At 44.2% G+C, this 23,867-nt stretch overlaps 6 protein-coding genes across 9 annotated transcripts; 2 read left to right on the forward strand and 4 right to left on the reverse strand.

The window, feature by feature from the left end:
- Positions 1–79: 79 nt before the first annotated feature.
- LOC108015310 (transmembrane protein 185B) lies at positions 80–2,638 on the reverse strand. 2 transcript variants are annotated; one of them, XM_036820606.3, is made up of 5 exons: positions 2,562–2,638; positions 2,326–2,501; positions 2,176–2,246; positions 1,122–1,696; positions 80–1,056 (listed from the first exon to the last, which is right to left on the reverse strand). In XM_036820606.3, exons 2-5 carry the CDS (start codon positions 2,361–2,363, stop codon positions 664–666), a joined length of 1,077 nt encoding a protein of 358 aa, XP_036676501.1. In that variant the 5' UTR covers positions 2,364–2,501; positions 2,562–2,638; the 3' UTR covers positions 80–663. The 2 variants fall into 2 exon arrangements, with proteins under 2 accessions (XP_036676501.1, XP_016937179.1); XM_017081690.4 differs by having other exon boundaries at positions 2,326–2,636.
- Positions 2,639–2,707: 69 nt separating this feature from the next.
- On the forward strand, positions 2,708–23,806 carry LOC108015415 (NADH-cytochrome b5 reductase-like). 3 transcript variants are annotated; one of them, XM_036820607.3, is made up of 2 exons: positions 2,708–3,712; positions 23,611–23,806. In XM_036820607.3, the coding sequence occupies exon 1, from the start codon at positions 2,729–2,731 to the stop codon at positions 3,695–3,697; it is 969 nt and encodes a 322-aa protein (XP_036676502.3). In that variant the 5' UTR covers positions 2,708–2,728; the 3' UTR covers positions 3,698–3,712; positions 23,611–23,806. The 3 variants fall into 3 exon arrangements, with proteins under 3 accessions (XP_036676502.3, XP_036676503.3, XP_070853318.1); XM_036820608.3 differs by lacking the exon at positions 23,611–23,806 and adding an exon at positions 10,552–14,241; XM_070997217.1 differs by lacking the exon at positions 23,611–23,806 and adding an exon at positions 3,768–4,117.
- Mec2 lies at positions 3,762–6,377 on the reverse strand. Its single transcript, XM_017081845.4, has 4 exons — positions 6,152–6,377; positions 4,703–5,216; positions 4,473–4,638; positions 3,762–4,409 (listed from the first exon to the last, which is right to left on the reverse strand). Exons 1-4 carry the CDS (start codon positions 6,321–6,323, stop codon positions 4,206–4,208), a joined length of 1,056 nt encoding a protein of 351 aa, XP_016937334.1. The 5' UTR covers positions 6,324–6,377; the 3' UTR covers positions 3,762–4,205.
- On the reverse strand, positions 7,151–10,715 carry LOC108015039 (band 7 protein AGAP004871). The gene is made up of 4 exons (XM_017081271.4): positions 10,550–10,715; positions 8,257–8,773; positions 8,032–8,197; positions 7,151–7,969 (listed from the first exon to the last, which is right to left on the reverse strand). Exons 1-4 carry the CDS (start codon positions 10,713–10,715, stop codon positions 7,736–7,738), a joined length of 1,083 nt encoding a protein of 360 aa, XP_016936760.3. The 3' UTR covers positions 7,151–7,735.
- LOC108014999 (salivary glue protein Sgs-3) lies at positions 12,451–14,155 on the reverse strand. Its single transcript, XM_017081224.4, has one exon. It carries the CDS (start codon positions 14,153–14,155, stop codon positions 13,229–13,231), a length of 927 nt encoding a protein of 308 aa, XP_016936713.3. The 3' UTR covers positions 12,451–13,228.
- LOC108015406 (uncharacterized protein F54F2.9) lies at positions 14,949–17,693 on the forward strand. Its single transcript, XM_017081830.4, has 3 exons — positions 14,949–15,759; positions 16,461–16,668; positions 16,725–17,693. Exons 1-3 carry the CDS (start codon positions 15,071–15,073, stop codon positions 17,421–17,423), a joined length of 1,596 nt encoding a protein of 531 aa, XP_016937319.2. The 5' UTR covers positions 14,949–15,070; the 3' UTR covers positions 17,424–17,693.
- Positions 23,807–23,867: the final 61 nt, after the last annotated feature.

Raw genomic sequence — 23,867 nt, forward strand, 5'->3', positions numbered from 1 at the left:
ATATGTATATATCATCTCTGATTATAGGCCAGATCTCGGTTTTTCCAATCCGACCCTTAAATAGAAGTCGAAATCGCAATTCCATTTTGTGTTGGAAGCACTTAAGTATATTTCTTGTTTTCTTGTAGTTTTGTAAATTATTTACACTTTATCGTACGGCATTACACATAAGTGGTTTCTGAAAGTGTGAGGGATGTAACATATATTAGCACATATATAAGGCCGAGAGTCAAGTGTTGTATGGTGCGGTCTGGTTCAGTTTGGAAAAGAGAATGGTGGTCAAGGTGATGGTCGATTTGGGTCTGGGTTGGACACAGCAACCTGTGTGGTCAGGGCCTCTATATATGTGCGGCTATTATATGCAGGCGGATGCGAGGGGACGATAGGCGTGGCTGGGGGCGGCATGGGGTGTTAGCATTTGTCTTACAATTAAAATTCAGTACGAGTCTAAAAGCTACGGCCGATGTGTGAGTCTGTTTGGGTATGCAATGCTTATGTATAATATATATGAACACCTGAACAAAGGTGTGCGGCGTCGCCGTCTCCGTGTGCGCGTGCTGAGAGGCTGTCCTTAGGGCTACGTGGTTCTTGCTATTTATTGTTGCTGTTACTGTTGCTGTTGTTCCTGTGCAGTGCTGGTCGCCTATACATGTGTATATATATCTAGTCCGGCAGGTCGATGCTGACGAAAGGCACCACCGGCTTGAGGATGTCGTTCTTGGCCCCCTTCTTGCTCTTCTTGTCGTGCTTGCCAAACTCGTGTAGCTGCTCGCTGGCCGCCATACTCGTCGACGAGGAGGTGGCATCCAGCGGCATGGACTGCCCGGCATTGCTATGCGTTTCCGGGTGGTAGCTGATGTTGCCGTACTCCTGCAGGAACGGCATCGCGGACAACAGAAACTGGCTGAAGGACTTGCGGATGCCGAACCACCACATGTTGCCGCCCTTGGCCGTGAAGCTGAGGATGATTAGCGCCAGAATGGAGACGAGCAGGGGCGAGAAGACCACGATGTACGGGAACTTAAGCTCGCCGTCGAGCTTGTCACAGATGACGACCTGGCGGAATGGATGGTATGGTTAGTATGGCTCGTTTCCTTACCGGATTTAACGTGGGCCCTCACCTGAAAGCAGAGCAGTGGCAGCACCGTGCAAATGTTTCCCACCGCCGCGTTCAATGCCGCCTTCTTCTGCTGCAGCGAGACCTCCGGCGTGCGCATCATGATGCCACAGAAGATGATGTTGTACAGCACGCTGACCAAGCTCAGGCATATAACAATCCACATTGGCACGAACACCACGTCCCAGTTCCAGTAGACAAAGCGATCCAGCTTCAGCGGCAGCGAGACAAACTGCAGCGCATTGACTGCCAGGAAGAGCTCCAGCTCGAAGGAGCGATCGTGCTTCACGGCCCAAACGCAGGCGCCCACGCTCACCACCGAGCCGAAGATCAGCGGGATGAAGACCAGCACCCACAGGTGGCGGTCCGAGGTCAGCTTATCGCAGGCCAGCAGCTCGAACATCAGGAGGATCAGGTGAAGGGCCAGCGAGATGAGCATCGCCTTGAACTGCGTGTAGGCGTCGCCCTCGAGGCGGTAGTGGGGATACCGGCACCAAACGATGGCGCCCACGATGGCGCCCAGGATGGCGGTGCACTTCCATATCCACAGCGGTGTGAAGATCGCCCAGTAGGGCCAGTCTGTGAAAAGGCATTCGATTAAACAACTATACAAAATGAACTGGTTCTTCTAGTTTGGGATAACTTATTGCACGGTTTGGGATAAACATAAGATAGACTTCCCTAGCTGTTAAAATGGCAAAAATTAATCCGTCACGTTTCAAGAATATAGTAATAGAGCTTTCTATCAGGAAGAATTTAGTAGCGAATATAAGATTATCTCTTGGACATACTATCATATAGTACCTCCCATCCTATACATAACTAGACAACTATCATATAACTGGCTAACTCGAGGATTCCTCTAGATCTCTTTGTTACCCATGTGTTGAGAGGATAATATATGTCCGTAGTGGGTGGATGAGAAGAACTCCTTTTGCAGAAGGTAGTTCACAAGGCCCCAAGCTGGAGAATTTGCTAGACCCCGTTGTTATTTTCGGTATGAGAGATGAATGGAGCTGGTGTAGTGGCCTCAGATTCTACAGAGAAGCAGTACCAACCTATGAAGTTGTCCAGGCGCAAGGCGAAGAGCGTGACAAAGGTGAACAGGCTGCAGTGCACGATGAATTTGCTGCAAGAGAACATGGCCGATTAGAGACTGGATTTCCTCCGCCTCGCTCTGGGCACGTCCGCAGTCGGGGACTTCTCACCAGGGATTGAAGTCGCGGAACAGGGATTCCAGGTTCATGTTGCTGGCGACACCATAGAGATGTGGACACTTGGTTACTGGACAACGGGACACGGGACACCTGGTAACTGGACACTAGTTGCTCTGCTTGTGGGCTCTCGCCGCACTGCGTCCGATCTCCGCGGGAGCGGGGCGGTGCTGCTGGTTGTGGGATGAGGGGCAGTTAGTACTCGGTGCCTGGTGTCGATCTAAACTGACCCTCTTTATTTATTCCCTTCTCTTTGTTTTATTTACACACTATTGACCAGACACTTTTTTTCGAAACTAAAAAAAACCAAGGTATTGGAGATGGTAGATATATCGATAGGCAGTATTTAAATACTATTTTTAGTATCAACTAAAATACCGCCAAAATTGGTGGCTTCATGGAAATGACAAAAAACTATACGGATTCGCAGGATGCTGAGGCGCAGGAGGAGCTGCTGCAGGACTCCGACTGCTGCGGCAATGGCTGCACCCACTGCATCCTGGACAACAAGCCCCGCCCGAGCAATCGCGTCCTGCTGGCCGGCAAACGCAATGTGATCCTGAGCTACACGAAATTCCGGCTGTTGCGGCGGGACTCGCTGGGTGGCCAGGTGCTGCTCCTGCACTTTGGCCACGCAGCCGAGGAGGAGGAGAAGGTGGAAGCGGAGACGGGAACGGAGGACACGGTGCTTGACATTCCACCCGGACACCATGTAATGATGCGCGTGGGCTCCCTGCTCCGTCCCTATTCGCCCTACTGGAGTGATTTTCTGGCCAAGGAGTTCCGTATTCTGGTGAAGCTGCAGCGGGGAGGGCCCATGTCCCGCCACCTCGCTGTCGTGCGGCCCAACGATCTGCTGGAGTTCCGCGGACCGATCGGGCAATACCTACATGACCCAACAGAGGCCAAGTGCATCTATATTCTCGCCCAGGGCGTGGCCATTGCACCCACTTTGCCGCTGGTCCGGCAGGTGCTAGAGAACGAGGAGGATATGAGTCGCCTGTGGCACCTGGTGTGCGCCCGCGACCTGCAGCACGTCTACTTTCGCGAGGAGCTGCTTGAGTTCGCCCACTTCTGGAACTACAGGAGCTGCCTCTACCTGCCCCATCAGCAGTGCGAATCTGCCGCTTGCCAGGAGGCGGGACACTGCGATCAGGAGTGCCCAAATCTCCGGCGGAGTCTGCGCTACAGAGAGACGGCCAAGATGTCCCGCTTGGACGCCTCCGGACTGGCCACCCACGCCAATCCCTCCATACCCGGAAAGCGCGTGCTCATCGTGGCCGGAGACTCCAATTTCCAGAGGACCATGGCCCAAAGTGCCATCCATTCCTTGGCCGTGGATCCGGCCCACGTATATTTGTTGTAAATGACAAGGAAACTTGTAAGTGTCTTTCGTTATTTTTGATATTTAGAAAATATTAACACCGTGATTTTAGTTTGTTTAACCAAGTTTTATTTATTATCTGGTTGTGGGTTTATTGCAACCCTTATTTAAGTTGAATTCAATGAAATCATCTTTAAAATTAATTATTGGTTATTTATAAAATTGGATAACCTCATTTGGGAACCTTGTGTATAGTGATCACGAAGAAAAATATTTTTAATCTTTTGATTAAAATTACAAAATAAGTGTACTTTCAATTTTGTTAATACAAAATACAAGTAGAAAAATCTCATATCCTGACTAATTTCAGTTAAATTTTAAAGGAATGTCCTACAAATGGATGATTTTTCGAAATGTCATATAGAATTTAATAGAACAATCAAATATAAATCATATCAGTTATTTTATAACTTTCTAATTCAGTTTTCCTTTGCGAAAAAAGGAGAAATACTCAAGATTTGCGATCTCTGCGCAATACGTTTCGGTTATATCATAGGTTTGTCTTGGGCCAAGCGGCCTGGGCATTCAACAGCAGGTTGTCGGACTTCTCCTGCTCTTGCGGAGGCTGCGGTGGCGGCCCCATCAAGTGGGCGTACTTGGCCAGGTACGGGGTCAGCAGCTCCATGGGCAAGGGGAAGATGATCGTGGAGTTCTTCTCCGCCGAGATGCTGCTCAGGGTCTGCAGGTAGCGCAGCTGTGGGAGAGAGTTCGGATGGTGATCGGTGCTCTAGAGGAGGTGGGCGAGGTCAACACTAACCTGCAGCGCTGAGGGGCTCGAGGAGATGACATCGGAGGCCTCCTTGAGGGCCGTGGCGGACTTCTTCTCGCCCTCGGCTGCAATCACCTTGGCACGAGCATCGCGGGCGGCCTCTGCCTCGGCGGCCATGGCACGCTGCATGGAAACGGGCAGGGAGACGTCCTTGCTGCAAGTGATCGATCAGGATCAGGATCATAAATAAACAAGGATTAGCAATGCTCTAAGCTTACATCTCCACGCGCTCCACCATGACGCCCCAGGGCTCGGTGGCCTCATCCAGGGTGGACTGCATGGTGTGGGCCAGGATCTCGCGCTCGGTGAGCAGCTCAGAGAGATTGCGGGTGCCGACGATGTTCCGCAGCGTGGTGGCAGCCAGCAGGCGGGTGGACAAGCTGTAGTCCTCCACCTGCACCACTGCGTACAGGGGATCGCTGATCCGATAGTAGACCACCGCATCCACGGTGACCGTCACCGAGTCCTTCGTCAGCATCTCCTGCTGCGGCACATTGAAGGTAACCGTCCGCAGGTCCACCTTGCGGTACTCGTCGATGCACGGCAAGATGAAGAACATGCCCGGACCACGCGCCCCGCCGCTCAGCCTGCCCAGGCGGAAGATGATCGCCCGCTCGTACTCCGCCACCACCTTGAAGCAGATAAAGATGGCGATGGGCGAGGTGATGATGAAGATCAGCACAGAGAAGAAGGTCACCACCCACTCCATGAAGCCCTTCGGCTCGTTCTCCGCTGCAAAACAAAAGTGTAGTGAAAGATTATTTTTTGGATCTGGAGACATTAGTGGCAGGCGGCTGACCATTATTGCATCTTTTATTTTTATTTTATTTTATTTTTAAAATATTCCAAAAGGAGAACGTAGATACGGCTGTTTTCTATTTCTAAGTGGAAGCTCACGATTCTTCGAGTACTTTCTTATTGTAATTTCGAGTTTCCGGGAAGTCACCACCTACTTGAGTAAACTTATCTTCATTTCATTGAGAAATACGGGGACTTTTTTATAACATTCTTTAAGAAAGCAATAGCCATACAAATGTTTAAAGATATCCGCAAACAAAGAAAACATATATCAATTAAATAAAAAAGGACTGGATAAACGGCAATCACCAATAGGCAATTTCTTATCTACAAATCAATAAAAATTCTTTTGATTAGAAATACTATTACAATTGCTTTGGTCGATGTGAGATATGCATCAATAAAAGCTACAAACTAGGACGTCTTAGGAATTAATGAGGATTAAGTGGGATAATGATATACAATACTCCGTAAACAGAACAAATTCCCAACAACTATCTACTCCGAGAATATCGTCCAACGTGTTTATAGTTTTAGATCCCCTATCAACTCCACTTGAGAATAATTGTGTGGTTGTGTTTGGGGTGTTGATTACGATTCGGCATTTACAGAATCGCCCGATAAGACTGTTCAGGGTTATTGGTTTACGATTTTGCAAGGCTCAAATTTTCTGGGATGCAATTTCACACGCGATCAATTTTAAATCGTAATCTTATCTAAAACAGCGTTTCCAGGAAGTTAAAGAGCTATAGATCCGAAGTGGTTAATGTTTTACAGTACATAGTGTCCAACTTTTTATATTATATGATAGTTTGGATTAAGAACAGCGTAGCTGTTTTTTTTCAGTTCCTCTAAAAAGCACAACGTACATGTCTTAAAGCCGCGGTACTGCTGAGTGGGTCCGGGAGTCCGAGCCGGGTCCTCGGGAGCCAGTTCACCGGGGCCCATGTTGACCATGTAGGCCGTAGAGCTCGTAGGACCGGAGTTTCGCATGTCCTCGTAGTTGGCGTAGACGGGCGAATCCTGTTTCGGCTCCATCATTGGATGTTCTTCGTTCCTCTCCGGTTGGCTATGCACTCGAAACTGTCGCGGGAACCGCCGCAAAACCAACCGGAGTGCCCAAAAGCATTCCCATTGATAAGAAGAGCGCGCAGTTCTCTCGAATGGGAAATATCGCATTGGCTTTATCGCTCCACTGAGCTTCCGAGCGGTTCAAAAGCGGGAGCACATTGAGTGCCAATTAGTGAAGAAATATGACCAAGTACCAAAATTGGTACTATATTATTGAAGATATTGTTTTTCTGTAAAGAAACCAACTATCATAATTTATTTTCTTATATCAAAAATATCTTTTTTGAAATCCCGACTTTGCATTATAAAAACCACATCTTAGGAATAAGCTTTAATCCAGTGATCGTAAAGCTAATATGATGTAATATTCATAATTTTAGTAGTACCTACACTTTATAATCCAGTGTGATTAAATCTGGGGAAAAACCTAGAACCCCCTCTTGAGACTGGCTTTGTAAATCGAGTGGCATGGGCCAGTGATGAGTCACTCTGCTCTGCAAGAAAACGCGATTACTCCGTCCATCGATCAATGAAAGCTTTTCTTATCAGCGCTAAAAGTATTCAACTTTTAATCAATTTGTAATCTCAGCCAGAGTATAAAGACGCGGTTTTACTCACGAGTCAAGAGGTTAGCCTGGTCCAACCAACTGAATCGAGTGACTCATGCGACCTCAGCCCTTATCTCTTCAATTCGTATATGTTGTATGCAAATCGCAGGCATTGGTGTCATTTAGATAAGGTTCAAAAATCGAAAAAGGGGAAAACCCAGAAACGATTTTATGTTTTAGATATTATTATATTTTTTTATTAGGTAGCTTTTGCCAAATCCATGATTTTTGACCAAAAATTGGTACTTTTTTATAGTGTTCTTTTGTATTTGGCATAATTTGGGTCTTAATATACCACACAAGCAATGTTTAATATTGGTTACTTTATAGTTAACGTCTCGGCTTATTGCTAAGATGAATCATGGTTTTACAACAGTAAATGACAAAAAACATGATATAATACCCTGGAATACCCTGAATCTTGGAATACCATCGTAGATCAATATAAAGATTATCAGCAGATATTTTGTACTGGAAAGGATTATTCAAGGGTGATCTGCCAAGTTAAAGTCCAAAAAGAAATACATATCAAAATCTTTAAAAAGAATTCGGCTCGAATTTTTGGGTAACACGTTTCCCGGGTATTTCCCGGCCAGTTCCGCTGGGTGTCGCTGCTGCTGCCGTGTTCCACTACAGCAGGAAGCCAACGAGGTCGTCGTCATCGTCATCCGCCGATCGCACTGCAGCTCCTCCGTTCCGGCGCTGCTCCTGCTGGCGCCGCAGCTCGCATCGATGCAGTGCCTCCAGATATGGCTGCAGCACCGACATCGAGCGTCACTGGTGGTGCTGGTGCTGGTGCCGATGGAGCGGCGTGGCAGGAGCAGGAGGATGTTGCTGGTGTTGCTGCTGCTGGTGTTGCTGCTGCTGATGTTGCTGGTGCTGCAGTTGCTGTTGTTGCGAGTAGGCCTGGGTGTTCAGGAAGGGCGTGAGCAGCTCCATGGGCAGCGGAAAGATGATGGTCGAGTTCTTCTCGGTGGAAATGCTGCTCAGGGTTTGCAGGTATCGCAGCTAAAAGAGACAAGATTTAAACAGGAAGTGATATTCCCTGTTCCAGGTGAACCTCAACTCACCTGCAGGGCGGACGGACTGGCGGAGATGATCTCGGAGGCTTCGCGCAGGGCTCTGGACGACTTCATCTCTCCCTCAGCGGCAATCACCTTCGCTCGCGCCTCCCTCGCCGCCTCCGCCTCAGCGGCCATCGCCCGCTGGAGGGCAGTTGGCAACGAGACGTCCTTGCTGCAAGTGGATCATGGTTAACGGATGCTGGACTGAGTGTCCACCCAGTGACTACTCACATCTCCACACGCTCCACCTTAACGCCCCAGGGATCGGTGGCCTCGTCCAGGGACATCTGCATGGTGTGCGAGATGGTCTCCCGTTCGGTCAACAGCTCGGAGAGATTCCTGGTGCCGAGTACATTGCGGAGCGTGGTGGCCGCCAGGAGACTGGTCGAGTGGCTGTAGTTGTACACCTGGATGACCGCCTTTAGGGGATCACTGATGCGGTAGTAGACCACTGCGTCCACGGTGACCGTGACCGAGTCCTTGGAGAGTACCTCCTGCGGCGGCACGTCGAAGGAAACGGTGCGCAGGTCCACGGGATAGTAGTCGTCCACGCAGGGCAGCACGAAGAAAACACCGGGACCGCGGGCTCCGCCGCTGCGCAGGCGGCCCATCCGAAAGATCACCGCCCGCTCATATTCGGACACCACCTTGAAGCAGATGAACACCGAAATGGGAAAGGTGAGCACCATGATTAGCACGGACACCACCGTGGCCAGTATCTCCACGCAGCCCATGTCATCATTTTCAGCTGTAGAAAGAACGTTCGAAAGTTATATGATTATGAACATTTCAAAGGGTATCCCACAAACTTCAGTTTAACCAACGGCTGGAGAATTCACGGAGGGCTTTTTACAGTCACAGTTACCAATTTCGTTTTAATTGCAAAGATCGAATTTGGATAGGAAATACGTTTAGAAGGTTTTATAAGGAAAACTTCAAATGGTATCCCCTAAACATATGCTGAAGTGTTCGCGGAAAGCTCTGTGCATTTTGTATAACACCTGTCGGCCACTAATCAACTGGTAACCTGAACCGAAAGAAACTATTTTACTATAAGAACGCATTTTACTACTACATATTTCTGTTTAAATTGAAAAGGTTGATTTGAAAAAGTGTTTACTATTAATTTCTATAGGTAAAAGTAAACAAGTCACTGACCTAATAATAATTTGTATTAGCTACTTCTTTTATTATCCTTTTTGAATAGTCTTTTGTTTATTTATTTACGATGGAAAGTGGTTTCGGTGATCGCCAGCATATTCCACGCTTCTGTTTTGGGGCAATTAACTTGTACAAATTGCTTTTGATCTAGTACAAATGGCATAAATTCCATAAATATCCACGAATAGTTGCCTTGGATCGGTTGGCCCGAGCACTTTTTATGCTTGACTAACTATGTACATGGCAATGGGAATGGGAACTTGTTGTTTATGGCTGCAGAGCTCGTGCTCGTGAATATGATCTCTGATTTTGTTGGTTTTCCCTTTTTTGTTTGGCTCTCTGGAACTATGTATTTATTTCCAGAGGTGGCCATGTTTACGTCCATGGCTGGGTGTTGAGTATTCCGCTGCTCTGTTTATCCTACGAGTTTCGACAATACGATCTATAACACGGATACGTACCGGTGCGTTCGATAATCTCTATTTATTTTTATATGTCGGCGCACAGTTTATATTGCATACTTCATAGGTGGTCGGTGTCGGTACGATCGATACGATTCAATAGGCCCTGACTCGATACGATCCTAAAAATTGTGCCGAACCATCGCAGATTCATCTTTCTGCTCAATGAAATGATTCATGGGACTCCGAGTCGCCTCACCTCGCGCGTTGATTATGATTTTATATCGCATTAATCGCACATTTGCCCGAATTATGAATTATGAATTATTCTCGGGGCTGCTGAAACACTAGAGTTTTGTGAGGTCATGTGTGTGGTATAATGTGAAAAACTATTTGTATCTGGCAGTCAATGTGCGTGTATTTTTATGAGCTAAACAAAGCGCCAAGCGAATAATTTGGTTATATGCATCTGGAAATCCGGTCCAGAAACCAGGGAAGTCTTGCCCACAAACGTGTGGGCATATGCGATTTTTTTTGGGCTCTTAACTTTGTAATCAGGCCAAAAATATATTTAAATAAAAATGTTCATAGCTTTTTTAAATAGTTTTTGTATATGATTATAATCATGATATTATCTTGACTATAAGTACACCTTAGTGTAGAAATTTAAGCTAAAACATTTTTACATTTTGCTTACTATAATTTCTGAAAACTTTAAAAACCAATGTCAGTTTAAAATTTGTTATCATTATAGTTAAAATATTCAAAAATATTCAATTTAATGTCAATATTTTAAAAATGGTTAGATATCCCCATAAAATTTCAATTACTTTTAAATGTGGAAAATTAATTAAATAATAATAAATTAATTAATTCTAATGGAACAGATTGTGAATAAATAAAATATCCTGTTAACAAATAAGGTATAATTTTCGAACCCCTTTTTGGGTTCGATGTCTTACAGGTTTTTAGTCCCTGATAGGGAAGTGATGTGGGTGGTGGTATGTGGACCGCGTGCTGCGGGGTGAGCGGGAAGGTCTCCGTCGAGGAGGAGGCCTGTATTCCACCCGATCCCGGCGATCCGACGTTCAAGCGGGCGCGATGCTGGTGCGGCGAGGCAGGATGCATTTTGGCAGGAGGAAAGTCGCGAGGAATCGAGGCACCGATCTGATTGAATCGAACTGATTTCAAATTCACGGCTATTCCAAAGGAAACTGGTCGAACGAGAACTGCACGCGTCCAGCGCACGTTTTCAAATGAGCACGCCAAGATTCAACAACGCCAAACGCAGAGCCAAAGACAGGAAATATCAAACTATTCTACATATTCTTCGATGTTTCGACTGGGGAATACCATACCATGCCGCACAAGAACATAAACTAATGGTGGGTATGCTATGTAAACTAATAAACTCCATTTCTAAGTAACTGTAAGGATGAATACATTTTTTGAAAACGATTCCTTATATCAATTATACTAATAGTTCAGTTGCTCTATTCCAATACTTTAAGAACGCATTTATCTAGCTAGAAAACGCTTCAATCTAGGGCTTTACACAAATATTTTTTGTTGACTACATTTAATGTAGCTGAATATATTCGTGTACAATGCATTTTATACTTGATAATTTCAAAAGGGTTAGGCAATTATGTACATTTGAGAATATCTTTAACTACTCCTGTTGACTCCTATTTTTAGACTTATTCGTTATAGATGTTTAAAAAACACACTAGTATCATTTGACCTCTGTATGTATTATACCCTGGATACATTAATTTAATGGGTATTATTAACTGTACCCTAGACGGAGGTGAAAACAACGGCGGTGGTAATCGTTCGGCTCATTTCACACATTTTCGGAGCCGAACGCTTTTCCCGCTTTTCCAAATTTCCCTACAACCACACAGACACGCGCATCGCTTTGATGGTAATTTAGTTCTTTTTGTTTAAATGATTGAAACGAACTTCGAACAACTTCGCAGATGGAGATCATTTATAAACCACTTCATTGAGAGCATTCGGCAGTTTATTTGGGTTTCTTGTTTTTTAGATTGGGATGCCTGTGGGGAGGTGGGTGTAGGTGTATCTACATCTGAAAAGACTCCTCGTTCCTCATTTGTCTGAATCAAGACGCGAGGAGCAGGCGCTGGTGATCTATTATCGCCAAAGGTCAGATCTTCGGGCTCTCAAAACACCACGGGACTCAGTCTCCGGGGATTGGGCCCGTAAAGCATAAATGGTGACATTAATGGGTTAACCAGAAGATTTACTACAACCAATGGAAATGTAGAATAAATCTTGATGTCCTATCCCTACCAATTTTTTGAAAAATATAATATAAAATCATATATATCACAAATTTTGACTAGATCTTTGCTTATGGTTGCCTATTAACCAAAACCTTTAGTTTACGTAAAATGTGTTGTTAAATAATTTTCTACCGAAATCGATGTTGCTTGTAGTGCAGCTGGAGTGCTTCTTGGAATGTATTACATCTTGAACAAATATTTATACTGCTGATAATAACACCTGTTTCGTCGTCTACTGTATAATGTTCTGGGAACAATTCTCTTTTCTAATAACTATTTAAAAAAGAAAAGAATTGGAATTGTAGGTTTAAAGAAGATATATGCTTTTTCTAAAAAATAAAATATGGGTAGATATATGATTTTATTTCATATTTCATTTTATAAGTCATCAAAGTCGGATGTTGAAATATTCTAATCTAGAACAAATTCTCATTAAATCGACGCAAATTGCTTGGCTGGCAAAGATTACGAGTTAAACATAATATGAAGAATCGGCAGTTGTTCTGCCTTATAGAAATTCTACTCAAAAATAATAATAAGTACTCCCCAAGAAATTCAATTTGACTGCCTTTCGCTTTATTGTAATTGTTACTTTGATAACAACAAGAAATATATGTATATATACCTATAAATGTGTATATATGTCGTAATGCAATAAAATTGCTTGTTTCAGGCCGATTGCTTGTGATTTTTTGGTTTCTGCTGCTTTTTTTGAGTGAGTGTTGTGTTGCGTAAAGTAAATGCGGAGAGTTTATCTCGTAAGCTTCGGAAATTGAGAATATCATGTGTAAAGGTATATCATATATATAGAGCTGGTTCGTAAGGCACATTACGGCTAGATTGTGGATTCAATGAGTGATTGCTAATTGCGCTGATGATGGTCGAGGTTGATTCGCAGCCTCCAATATACAGCATCTGGTGTACAGAGTCTTAAGTAGATAGGATATACTGGGTATATATATATAAGTGTCGGTATCAATTTGATTCGTAACAAATGCTTGACATAAATCCAAATGCTTAAATGTAAAAGACCGCTCGAATTTAGCGGAGAAAATCAGTTGGTTTAAATTCAATTTGGCCCCTCGGAAGGGTCTTCTAGCTAGTAGCTATTTTGCGCTACAAAGCGAATCCCTTTCTTTTTTTAATTGACTGAGCAATATCCGTGTTTTGTGTCATCATCATCATCCTCTTTCCTCACGTTCTACCTTTCGATCCGGAGACCTTGCATTGGATGCAAGGACATCCAACTTAAACAACTAATAATCATCATCCAAGGGCGCCGGAGGAGGAGGGGCACCCGCCCTTGCCGCCGGGCTGACGTCCGCGCCTTCGTCAGTCGTTGTACATGCCGTCCACGAGGAAGTCCATGCGACGATAGTGCCTGGTGCTCCACATGTCGCGGAAGCGGCGGTACATTATGGTCACCACGCCGAGGGCCAGCGGCACAGTCAGCAGCACGGTCACAATGGGCACCACATAGCCGTTGTCCCCGTGATCGGCCAGACTACTGCCAGTCAGACCCTGCACCTCGGGCTCCGGCTGCGTGCCGACTGGTGGCTGCGGTTGGACGGGACCGGGCTTCTCCTGGGTCTTGTGCAGCTCTACATCTTTCTCCCACTCCTGGTGCACGTCCGTGCTCACGGCCACATTGGGTTTCTTGGGCTTCGGTGTGGTTGTGGTGGTTGTGGTGGCTGTTGTGGTTGTGGTGGTTGTCGTGGTGCTGCTGCTGGAGGGGATGGCGGGACCATTGCTAGACGACTTGCCTACCTTGGTGACATCCTGCATCGACTGGCCATCAGTGACTATAGGTGATCCTGCAGCTGGCTTGGCCGTGGTGGTGGTGGTCGAAGTAGAAGAGGACGTAGTGGCGGTGGAGGAGGAATTGGCTGTCTCGTTTACCTTGGTTACCTTCTGCTCCCCTGTCCCCGGCTTGGAAGTGGCCATTGGAGCTGCGGGCAAGCCCGTGTCCGTGCGATTCCTCTTCTTGCTTGCGTTTTCCGTCGCGGCCGTATTGTTGGCGGGTTTGTCCTGCTGAGGGACAACCGGATTCTTTGTCTGGACCGGACCACCTACAGCAGCTCCTAGAGATCCCGGTGCCGACTTCGATCCTGGAGTCACCAAAGTGCTGTTCAAATGCGTCGCATTCGCCGCATTGGCCGCCACCGCAGGATCCTTGGAGGCGGGGCCAGCCGCCGGACTCTGCTGGCCGGCCACCAGGAGCAGGATGCTTAGCAGCCAGATCGAACGGAGCAGCTGCATTGTCGCTTAATTCCTTTTCTTTGATTTTAAATCAGATGACTTGGTTATCTACATCCCAGGGTCCACAACCCTAATTGAAATGAAATCTCGCAGTGTGACAGAGGAATTATAAAAATAAGTGCTTTTATACAGTTTCCATTCCAATATACCGAAAATATACCATAAATATACCATACTGTATCGATAACCGTTGCTAGTGGTGTGTGTTTCGGTTGGGTTTTGAAATAGATGTACCTAGGAAGGACGCCTTTCGCATGGGAAAAGCTAGCCAATCACTACGCTTTAAAAAATGGAGTAGACCAAAAATAAAGCCATCTATAATTAGAACGTTTTTAAATTACAAATTAAATAAAAATTACATTATTGTTGAATAAGAAATAATTAAACTAGGAATGATAGAAAGCTCTTGTCAATGTAATAATACATTCATATTATAACATTGACAAGAGCTTTCTATAGAGATACTTTCTGTAGAGATTGTGTTATACACATGTACCATAGTTTAAAAAAAACTATTAGTTTTTTATGAATGTTTAAAATTTTAACCTACAATCCTATTTGTCGGTTAGACCAGATACTTACCTCAATCAAACAGGCAACGAAATTAAAATCTGTATACAAAATTTGGATAATTTCTTATGGAAATTTTCGTTTTGTTGCCTATTTCGTGATTGCGGTGAGTATCAGGCTAAATATTGAAATCCGTCCCTAGGTAACTGTTAGCTAGGTACCTAGCTCCCAAGAGGTGGCAACGCTGGCCGACGGCTGCTGACGTTGCCACTTGCCAGCTGAGCCCCGTCCGTGTGTCTGTGTGCGTGTGTGTTTGTGTGGTGCGTGCGTGGGTCTGCCGCATTGAATTTGGATTTGGATTTGGATTTGGATTTCAGCCCAGCCCGATTCTGCTCCCGGATCACAATGATGCGACTCGACCCCCTGGCCATTGTTCTGGCCTGCTGTCTGCTGCTCGGCGCCACTGGCGGCGCCCACGCGTGGCACTCGGAGGAGCTGGAGATCTTCGACCTGGTGGAGGAGGTGAATCGCAACTTCTACGAATTCATGGGCATCAACCAGACGGCCACGGGCCCCGAGGTGAAGCGCGCTTTTCGCACCCTCTCCATTGTCCTGCACCCGGACAAGAACGCCGCCGAGGATGCCAACATTCAGTTCCGCAACCTCGTCTCCATTTACGAGGTGCTCAAGGATCCGTCGCGACGCGAGAAGTACGACCGGGTGCTGAAGGAGGGCATGCCCAACTGGAAGTCGGCCCTCTACTACTACCGCCGAATGCGCAAGATAGGCCTGTACGAGGGCGCTTTCATCCTCTTCCTGATCACCACCGTGGGCCAGTACCTGTTCGCCTGGGCGGCCTACCTCGAAAAGAAGTACACCGCCGAGCAGGTGTTCGGCACCAAGCTGAAGAAGCTGCAGAAGAAGAACAAGAACATCGACATGGACGTCATCCTCAGCGAGATACCGATGCCCTCGCTGCTGAACACCCTGCCCATCCAGATCCCACTGGCCCTGTGGAACCTTCCGCGCACTATCATGAGCGGCTTCAACAAGGCCAACGAGCTCAAGGAACTGGCGCTGGAGAAGCGCAGGCAGTGAGTGGTTCCCTCTATCCTATGGTTTCTTATAGAGCATATACAGTCTGCCTTATATGCAGTTCAGTATTAGGATAACCTGCTCCGTTTAGCAAGAGGTCTGGTTTGTTTATTTAGAAAAGGAATGTCGAGTATTCTGGCTAAAGACAGCAACATTTTATAGAGAAATTATAGATGTATATTTAAAGTTATATTTACATATCAAAGAATGTATATATTGTTTTGTGTGGCACATATCCGTTCTGCGTTCCCTCAGTTTTGGAGAACTTTAATTACCACTCTTATCAATCCCTCATTGCGGTTTCTGTAATGTTCTGTAAGAAAACTTATTAAATGTGGTTTTACCAACCATTTCATTTCGAGTTCCCACAATTCTCCGAAATATATGTAGATAACAACCAGCAATTCAATTGAGAAAAAGATAAGTCATCATGCCAACACAACATTTGGCCTCAAAAACGGTTGCACTTTGTTATGACTTGCATCATTTGGTCAATAATGGCCTACAATACAGATATATAATATAGCTTCTAAAGAAAGAATAACTGCCAGTCTTTGTGTCGAAAGACAATCAAGTGTAGCACTTTGTATTTTGATATGGTCAGATAAGGTACCCAAATTCGATTAGCCTTGAAAGGGCTAGCAAGTGATATGGTCTGGGAAGTGCCAATATGTCTACTGATTCATATTTGAAACCGCAGGGAAATGGAGGCCGCCCGTCGCCAGGAGGAACTGGAGCGGGAGGCCGAGGAGCAGGCGCGCCTGCGCAGGGAGCACAAGGAGAACCTGCGCAAGCGCAAGCAAAACAGCAAGGCGCCGGAGAAGACCGAGGAGGAGCTGCGTGGATACTCGCAGATCCAGGCGCGTGAGATGACCGATGATGATGCAGTTCGGCCAGCTTCCCAGAAGGTAACCTGTGAAGTGTAAATGTAAACTCCCCTTTAATCGAATGCCTATTCGCGCAGAGCACTGTGAGCGGCGGCTTCTGGACTGACGAGGATCTCACCGAGCTGATTCGACTGGTGAAGAAGTACCCTGGCGGGGCTGGCAGTCGGTGGAACACGATCGCCGAATCAATGAACCGCAGTGTGCAGGAGGTAACCTTTATGGCAGCCAAGATGAAGGAGAACGGCTACCGAATTCCCGGCCAAACGGACAGCGTGGCCGAGAACATTGTCCAGGAGTCCCAGCAGGCGCAGCGCAAGGAGAAGGTGAAGAAGACGGCGACCACCACGCCTGCCACTGCTGGCGCTCCCGCGGAGAAGAGCATGCTCATTCCGGAGACCAACTGGACGCAGGAGCAGCAACGCGCCCTGGAGGCGGCGATAGTCAAGTACCGGAAGACGGCCGGCGGCGATCGTTGGCAGAAGATCGCTAACAGTGTGCCGGAGAAGACCAAGGAGGAGTGCCTGGTGCGCTACAAGTATCTCTGCGAGCTGGTCAAGACGCAGAAGCGGGCCGAGGAGGAGGCCAACGAGCCGGACGAGGATGCGGCCGCCATAGAGGAGGAACTCCCGGAGGAGGAGCCCCCCACGCCAGCAGAATCAGAACCGGAGCCTGCGCCAGCCGCCAAGAAGCTGAGCAAGCGGGAGCAGCGGCGACGCAAACGAGACTTGTCCAGTGGCGAGGACTCGGACGATGCATATCAGTACGAGATCAGTTAGTCGGATCCCCCCTTCCAGTCCTGTCCTGCTGCTCCGGCAGCTCCTCGCATGGCTCAAACGTAGATGTAATTCATTTTTTTATACTTTGCATTAAAGACTCTCTGGCATGGAATTCTGCACCTTCCTGATCCTACTCCGCGGCGGATCCCATGCCCCCTTCCCTTCCATCACCTTGTGTAGCGCTTATCTTATGTTTTGTACATAATTCTATCTTGTAAACATCTAAATGTCGATTGATTCCTTTGCTAAGTAAACGAAATGTGGAAGGAAGTGGACAATCTGTTTATGTGGAATATGGTTTTTTTGGGCGACTATTAAGATAGTATTTAAAGGATTTCAGGGTAGTATTCAATGAACGATTTTATTTGAGAATTGAATAAATTTCGCAGTTAATAAAAATATCTTTTAGAAAATTATAATAGTATGGAATATTTTTTAAATAATATCCAACATTTTTCAAAACAGCAGGTTTTCCAGCTGCTAACCAGTAATTCCCTTCTAATCCTTCGTTCGCGAACATGTATTTAAACTCGATTGCAGCATTAAAGCCGTTAAAGTCAAGCGCTAACCAATTATAATTCTATAGTTCAAGCCAGCTGAACCTGTCGGGCATCAAAGAGGAGTTTCCTTGCAGGGGGTGCGGTCCATGTCTCAGATTTATTATTTATAAAATATAAAGTGAGCACTTTCGGCGGTTGTTACCGTTTTCGGAGTCCCAAATGTTTAATCAAAGCTGCGAATTCATTATTTATATGGCGTATGGCTGGCTGGCAAGCGGATTATTCGGCTGTGTGTGCGGATAACCTTGGAACGATTGGCTTTTAATTACGCTCAGCTTACATTTGATAATTATTGGACTATGACTGTGACTCTCTGTGAATGCCGGCAAGTTGGTCCGTCGGTCCGGTCGAGTTAGTTGGTGCGACTCCGGCTCCGACTCCTCCTCCTCCTCATTTGGTCACCCGTCGTGTTTGCATTGAACTTAAAACGCTCGTGCACTAGAAACATCAGACTCCGTCAAGACCCACTGCTCAGATCTGAAACTGAAAACTCTAGACTCTAGATTCAAGTGTAGGCGCAGCAGAACTTGGCAAAGTGTCAACGCGAAGCTCGGTTGCAAGTAGCCGGCCACTTGGAAAACGTTTCGAATCGGATTACGAAATGAATACTCTTCGTTAAGAGAGTTTTAAGTTAAGACTTTGGAAATAATAATTTTTTGAAAAATATGCAGAATAACATATATTAAGCCAAAATAAAATATATTATGAAAAGAATACATCACATCCCAAAAAATAATACCTTAAAATATATCTTATACATATATCTGTCAACCCCCAATCTAAATATATGTTAAAACCCTAGTTTTGATTGTAGGACAATTATGAGCGCAATAGCATTTTCTTCAATCTCTCAAATTGCAGTACCTTATGTGACAACCCTATAGGGATTGTAATGATATTTTTTTCCACTTTCATAAAGTTTTCCCTGGAGTTAACTTTTAGCTAGCCCTTTTGATCTAACTTTATTGGGAATTCGCTGGAGCCCGGCTTTTTATTGGTTCTTTGTGGCGTTTGCTTTGATAGGCGATATAAAAAATTGTTTTTTATGGCATAACCAGACCGACAGGTCTCCTCGTTGCAATTCAAACTAACTAATACGCTCGCCAAAGTGCAGCGAGAAAAAACAATAAAAGTGAAAAACAATTTCGAGCGGCTTGCTAGCGTTTCAAGGGCGACTTTAGTCGCTTGCATGTGCGTACACATATCTACCTATGTATCTGCCCATGTATATCTATCTTTTTGATTGTTCTGGCCAATGCCAATGACTGACTGCATCTGCCAGGTGAGCACTTAATTTTCATTGAATTTTCATTTTCAATTTCCATTTCTCAACCGACTTGTCTGGCGACCTTCAACTTAAAGTTCAAGCGGCAAGTTCACCTGACGTCACATCCCCCGGTGGGTTGGGTCCAATTCTACTGATACTGATTCTGATTCTTCTGCGAGCGAGGGAAAACCCGAAGACCAGAGAACTCAGAACTCAGAACGATAACCAGTTTTTTGGCCATAATCGCCGCGTTTTGCGCGCGTTTCTCGGTTTCAGCGACTTGGTAACTTGACGACCATATCGATATGGTGAGTCGAACTCAGTCGGTATTCAGTTGCAAACGGAGTGTCAGTCGAGGCGGTTCACTTAAAAGCCACTTAGCATTCAACTTACTTGTTAGATCAAGCGCGAACCTAGAATCAACAAATTTTTTTTAACTTTTTTTGTTATTTGAGTTCACGAGTTTTTCACGCAGAAGAAATGACAATCTATGGACTGTTGGTGCAGATCATAATCGTTTGTAACTAGCCTTCCGAAGAGTCCGAGGATATCCGAGGAGGAGGAGCAAAAATGGCACCGCCCCAAGAGCAACCGGAGGATGATATTACCACCAAGGTGAGGGGACGTGGAATATAAAATATGACGAAGCGAGTCTCCAGACACAAAGGTCTAGTTCAGATGGGGCTTCGATTACAGGTTATTGGTCATCAACTTTAATAGTGGTTCTATGAAAGAACTCATCATCTGAAAGGAAGATTCTTTTTGGGTTAACCCACAAATATTTATTTAAAAGTTATAATTAATAAATATTTATAATGGGTTCTAAGAGAAAAGCAAGATTTTTTTGGGTGTAGCCCATTTTATTTACTATTGGAATCCTAGTTCAATGAAAATATTCTCAGGTGCTTTGATTTCCACTGAAAATTAGATTGTTTACAAAGCCAAGTTTATTTATTATGCCATGTAAACACAACTTTTTAGGGAGGAGTTAGAGTGTTATAGAGTATATTAAACCGACGGAAATGGATCATATATGTTAAAATCTTTCGAAAGTGTTTAGTAATGAGTTATTGATATATCAAGTATCTACTAGAAACATCATCAAGTAGGCAGATTGGTAAAAATAAGAAATTTAATATATTTAGTCTACTATGTTCCAGGGTACTCCACCTCCTACCCAAATTCCTCTCACCTCGTGTTTATAGTTATAATTTAGCGGAAGTTCGCTAATCACCACATGCAGAGCATCCGAAAAGACGAAGTTAGCATTGATCTGTGGGATCGCTAATTCGCCGATTGGCTATTTCCAAAACCGAGCTTGTGGGGCACGGTTAAGGCTTTGGGGCCAAAGACAATGTATTTGCTTTTTTGAAAAGAATCGATAATGAAGAAATCAATTTTTGTTGCGCGGAAGTAGAACGTGATACAAACTAGTTGGCAAAGGGCTTTATATTTTTTTGACCTCACAATATTTCTCATTTATTTGTGGTTACAACATCGCCAGTCGTTTGCTAATTGATCAGGCCTATATAATTATAAATTCAAACAACCGTGAATATGGATCAGCCGGTGTGAGCGAACTGGGAATGCATTTTGTGAATCAAAGGTTAGTCAAGGTGAGTTCACCTCTCACTCCCTTGAACCACATTTTGCTTTGGAAAGGTTTAGCTTCTAACTTGAATCTTGGATAGCCAAAACTTGATAAAAATTGTATAAAAATGACTGAATTTGATATCTTTTTAAATTTAATATTATGAAAAAAAGTGTGCTTGTAATTAGCAGCCTGTGTTAATCTAAATTAGTTTTTTTATCTACACAATTAGCTTTATTAGCGATCAGCAAATGAAGGTTGAATTGTTCTATGAATGAAGCTCTATAGTTATAGTAGTTATAAACAATTTAAGAGCCGAATTTCTAGGGGTTAATTAGGGTCCGCTGATCTCCGATTATGTCAGCAATCTAATAAAGTATACAGTTTATCCAAGATCTTTCACTTTCCTTTTGCCAAATTGGACACACAAACACCTGGCAAAATGTTGCAATTCGCTGAACACAACAAAAAATAAGATAACTTAAAGATATAGGACAATAATCTATGCATATTAGCCAGCCACCAGATATTGAGAATTAACCCATTGCCAAATCCACTTAAATGACATTATTATAATTTCCAATAACGATAATGTGGTTATCGAACAACTAGCAATTTAACATTAATTCTATTTTTGTAAAAATTAGTCTCAGTGCATTTACCTAAACGGTTTGACCAGGACCACGAAATTAATGCTGGCCATATGCAGAAGGGGACATTGAGATATGGGCCTGAGGCGACCGCCTCCTGCCATTCTCGTAAATAATAAACAATTGTTTTTTGCGGCGAGAGATACAGATACAGATATGTACATACATATACTTCGTGCCTATGGCGACTGTTGCCCAGTTAAGTGTATCTAGCCAGCTAGCTAAGGAATATGATGACAGTCGATTTCTAGCCAGCTCTTTACCTCGAGTACCAGCACGAGTATCTCGGCGTATCTCTGCTTTTTGCGCTCCAGTATCTTAATTGTTACTGCGCTCAACGTTGCGGAACGACTAAGTTGAAGGGAGTGGGAATAGGAGTTCCGAAAACGACAAGTCAGAATCAGAAATGGAATCACTAACGGTGGCAACTGAGAGTCGGGCTTGAAGAGCTGTGAATCTAAGAGCCCTATTATGTATATACTTACATATATAAAACTATTGTTGATATTTGAGTGATTAATGCAGATCGCAATATAGTGAAGCATATCATCCAAATTTGTATGAAGAATTCTAGTATTCGTTTAAATGTCTCAGGAGTGATTTCGTCCCAAGTGGCTTGAATCGATTGAAACAATTGTTAAAAAAAATAGTTTACTTCCTCTAAGCATTTCCTACTTGTTTTAAATAAGACTATATTTTTCTATAATAATAAAAGTAATAGATCTGAAAAACACATACTGCTGCCAGAACTTCCGTATATTTCTTGCTGAATTTTAAATTCAAACCACAATAAACATGCCCCGTCATCGGGCCAAAATAAATTAATAAGTATTGGGTTTGCAAAAGGAAGCCAAACGAGAAGCTCTTAACGCTCAATTTGGCGCTCCGCAGTTCGATCCACCCAACCACCGATCCACTGATCCACCGATCGTGACGTGTTCCCCACAACAACAACAACAAGTGGTGGTCGGTGGTTGTTGTTGGTTGTTAGTGGTTGGCTCTTTGTCGGTCGCTTCGAATGCCATTGGAGGTCAAGTTCAGGGAACACCAGTTTATGGTTATTTTTTCATCTTCTGCCTTGCCGAAGTTTTTACGATTACGATTGCAGCTGGAGGTGTCAAAGTATTTGCTTGCTCAAGTATTTAGATACTTTAACAATAGTGCTTAACGCGAATTGTTTGATTTCGATTGGCTGCCAGGAAATGGATGAGAATCAAATGATTTTCTGCTCAAATTGAATTCGTTTTTTGGGCTTTTCTGGCCGTTCTTTTGGGTTCTTATATTAGCCAAATTCAAAGAACCTAATTCTCGATTGAGATGTTGTGAGTTCCATAAGGTACAACCTGTTTCAAAGTCAGGGTCGCCAAAACTTATCTTTAGGAAACCTCATTGAATGCTTAACCTTCCGGAACTGAGTTCATAAAGTTCTATAACCTGTCACCAAACAAGGCACGTAACATTTAAATTGTAAAGGGCTTACATCATTTAAGCACAAAAAGAGAAGCAGCAATTTAAAGATCAAATTCTTTTTATAAATAAGTCTTAAAAACATTGGTGTAAATGTAATTTAATAAACGTAAAAACCTACATAACTTTGTCGTTGGTAATTTATAGTAATTATAATACTGCTACCGGGATGTTGAGTTCAGTGAACTGGCGGTTGCCAGTTAAATACATATATAATTAATATTTAAATATGAGAATAATTGCTTGACGGTTGCAATTGGACAAACTAGCTTTTTATTATCATTGGCTTTATGATTTCGCCGACTTGCGTAAAAGCCACGAGGCCAATAACAAATTCGCACAATTAAACCTAGAAAATAATATAAATACATCGAAGTAATGTTTTTACTTTTGAAAATCAAGTAGTAAATATTTTATATAGGTAGGTACTATAAACAAATGATTATTAGCAGGTCCCGTCTTCTTTTTTATCTGTTTATTATGTCATGCGCCATTTAAACTAGATGGGGGCATTGTGTTTGACTTTTGTGTCGTTGGTTTTTTTTGGAAAAAGGTGATATATATTTTGTGGACCTTGAAGGTCATCATCAGTGGCCAATTTGAATTTATTTCATTTGTGGTAATTAGCTGCGTGCACCTTGCCTAATTGCAGATACCCTCGATAATTGGATTCCTGAACTTGGACTGACTGGCAACAGGCGAAGCTTTGGCCCCCGAACTCCAAGATGAAGAGCTGACCTAGAGAGCCAAGGCTGAATCGCGAGAACTATAGATACACATCTTAGTCATATTGTAATGGTTAAGAAATGGATCACGAAACGCATAAATAAACGAGAAATGTAAATAAATTTATTGGTTGATTTTTTAACTGCCTGAAAGTCGGCAATGGGCTGTGGAAATAACCCAGGG

This window comes from Drosophila suzukii, chromosome X (assembly GCF_043229965.1).
Source record: "Drosophila suzukii chromosome X, CBGP_Dsuzu_IsoJpt1.0, whole genome shotgun sequence".
NCBI lineage: Eukaryota > Metazoa > Arthropoda > Insecta > Diptera > Drosophilidae > Drosophila > Drosophila suzukii.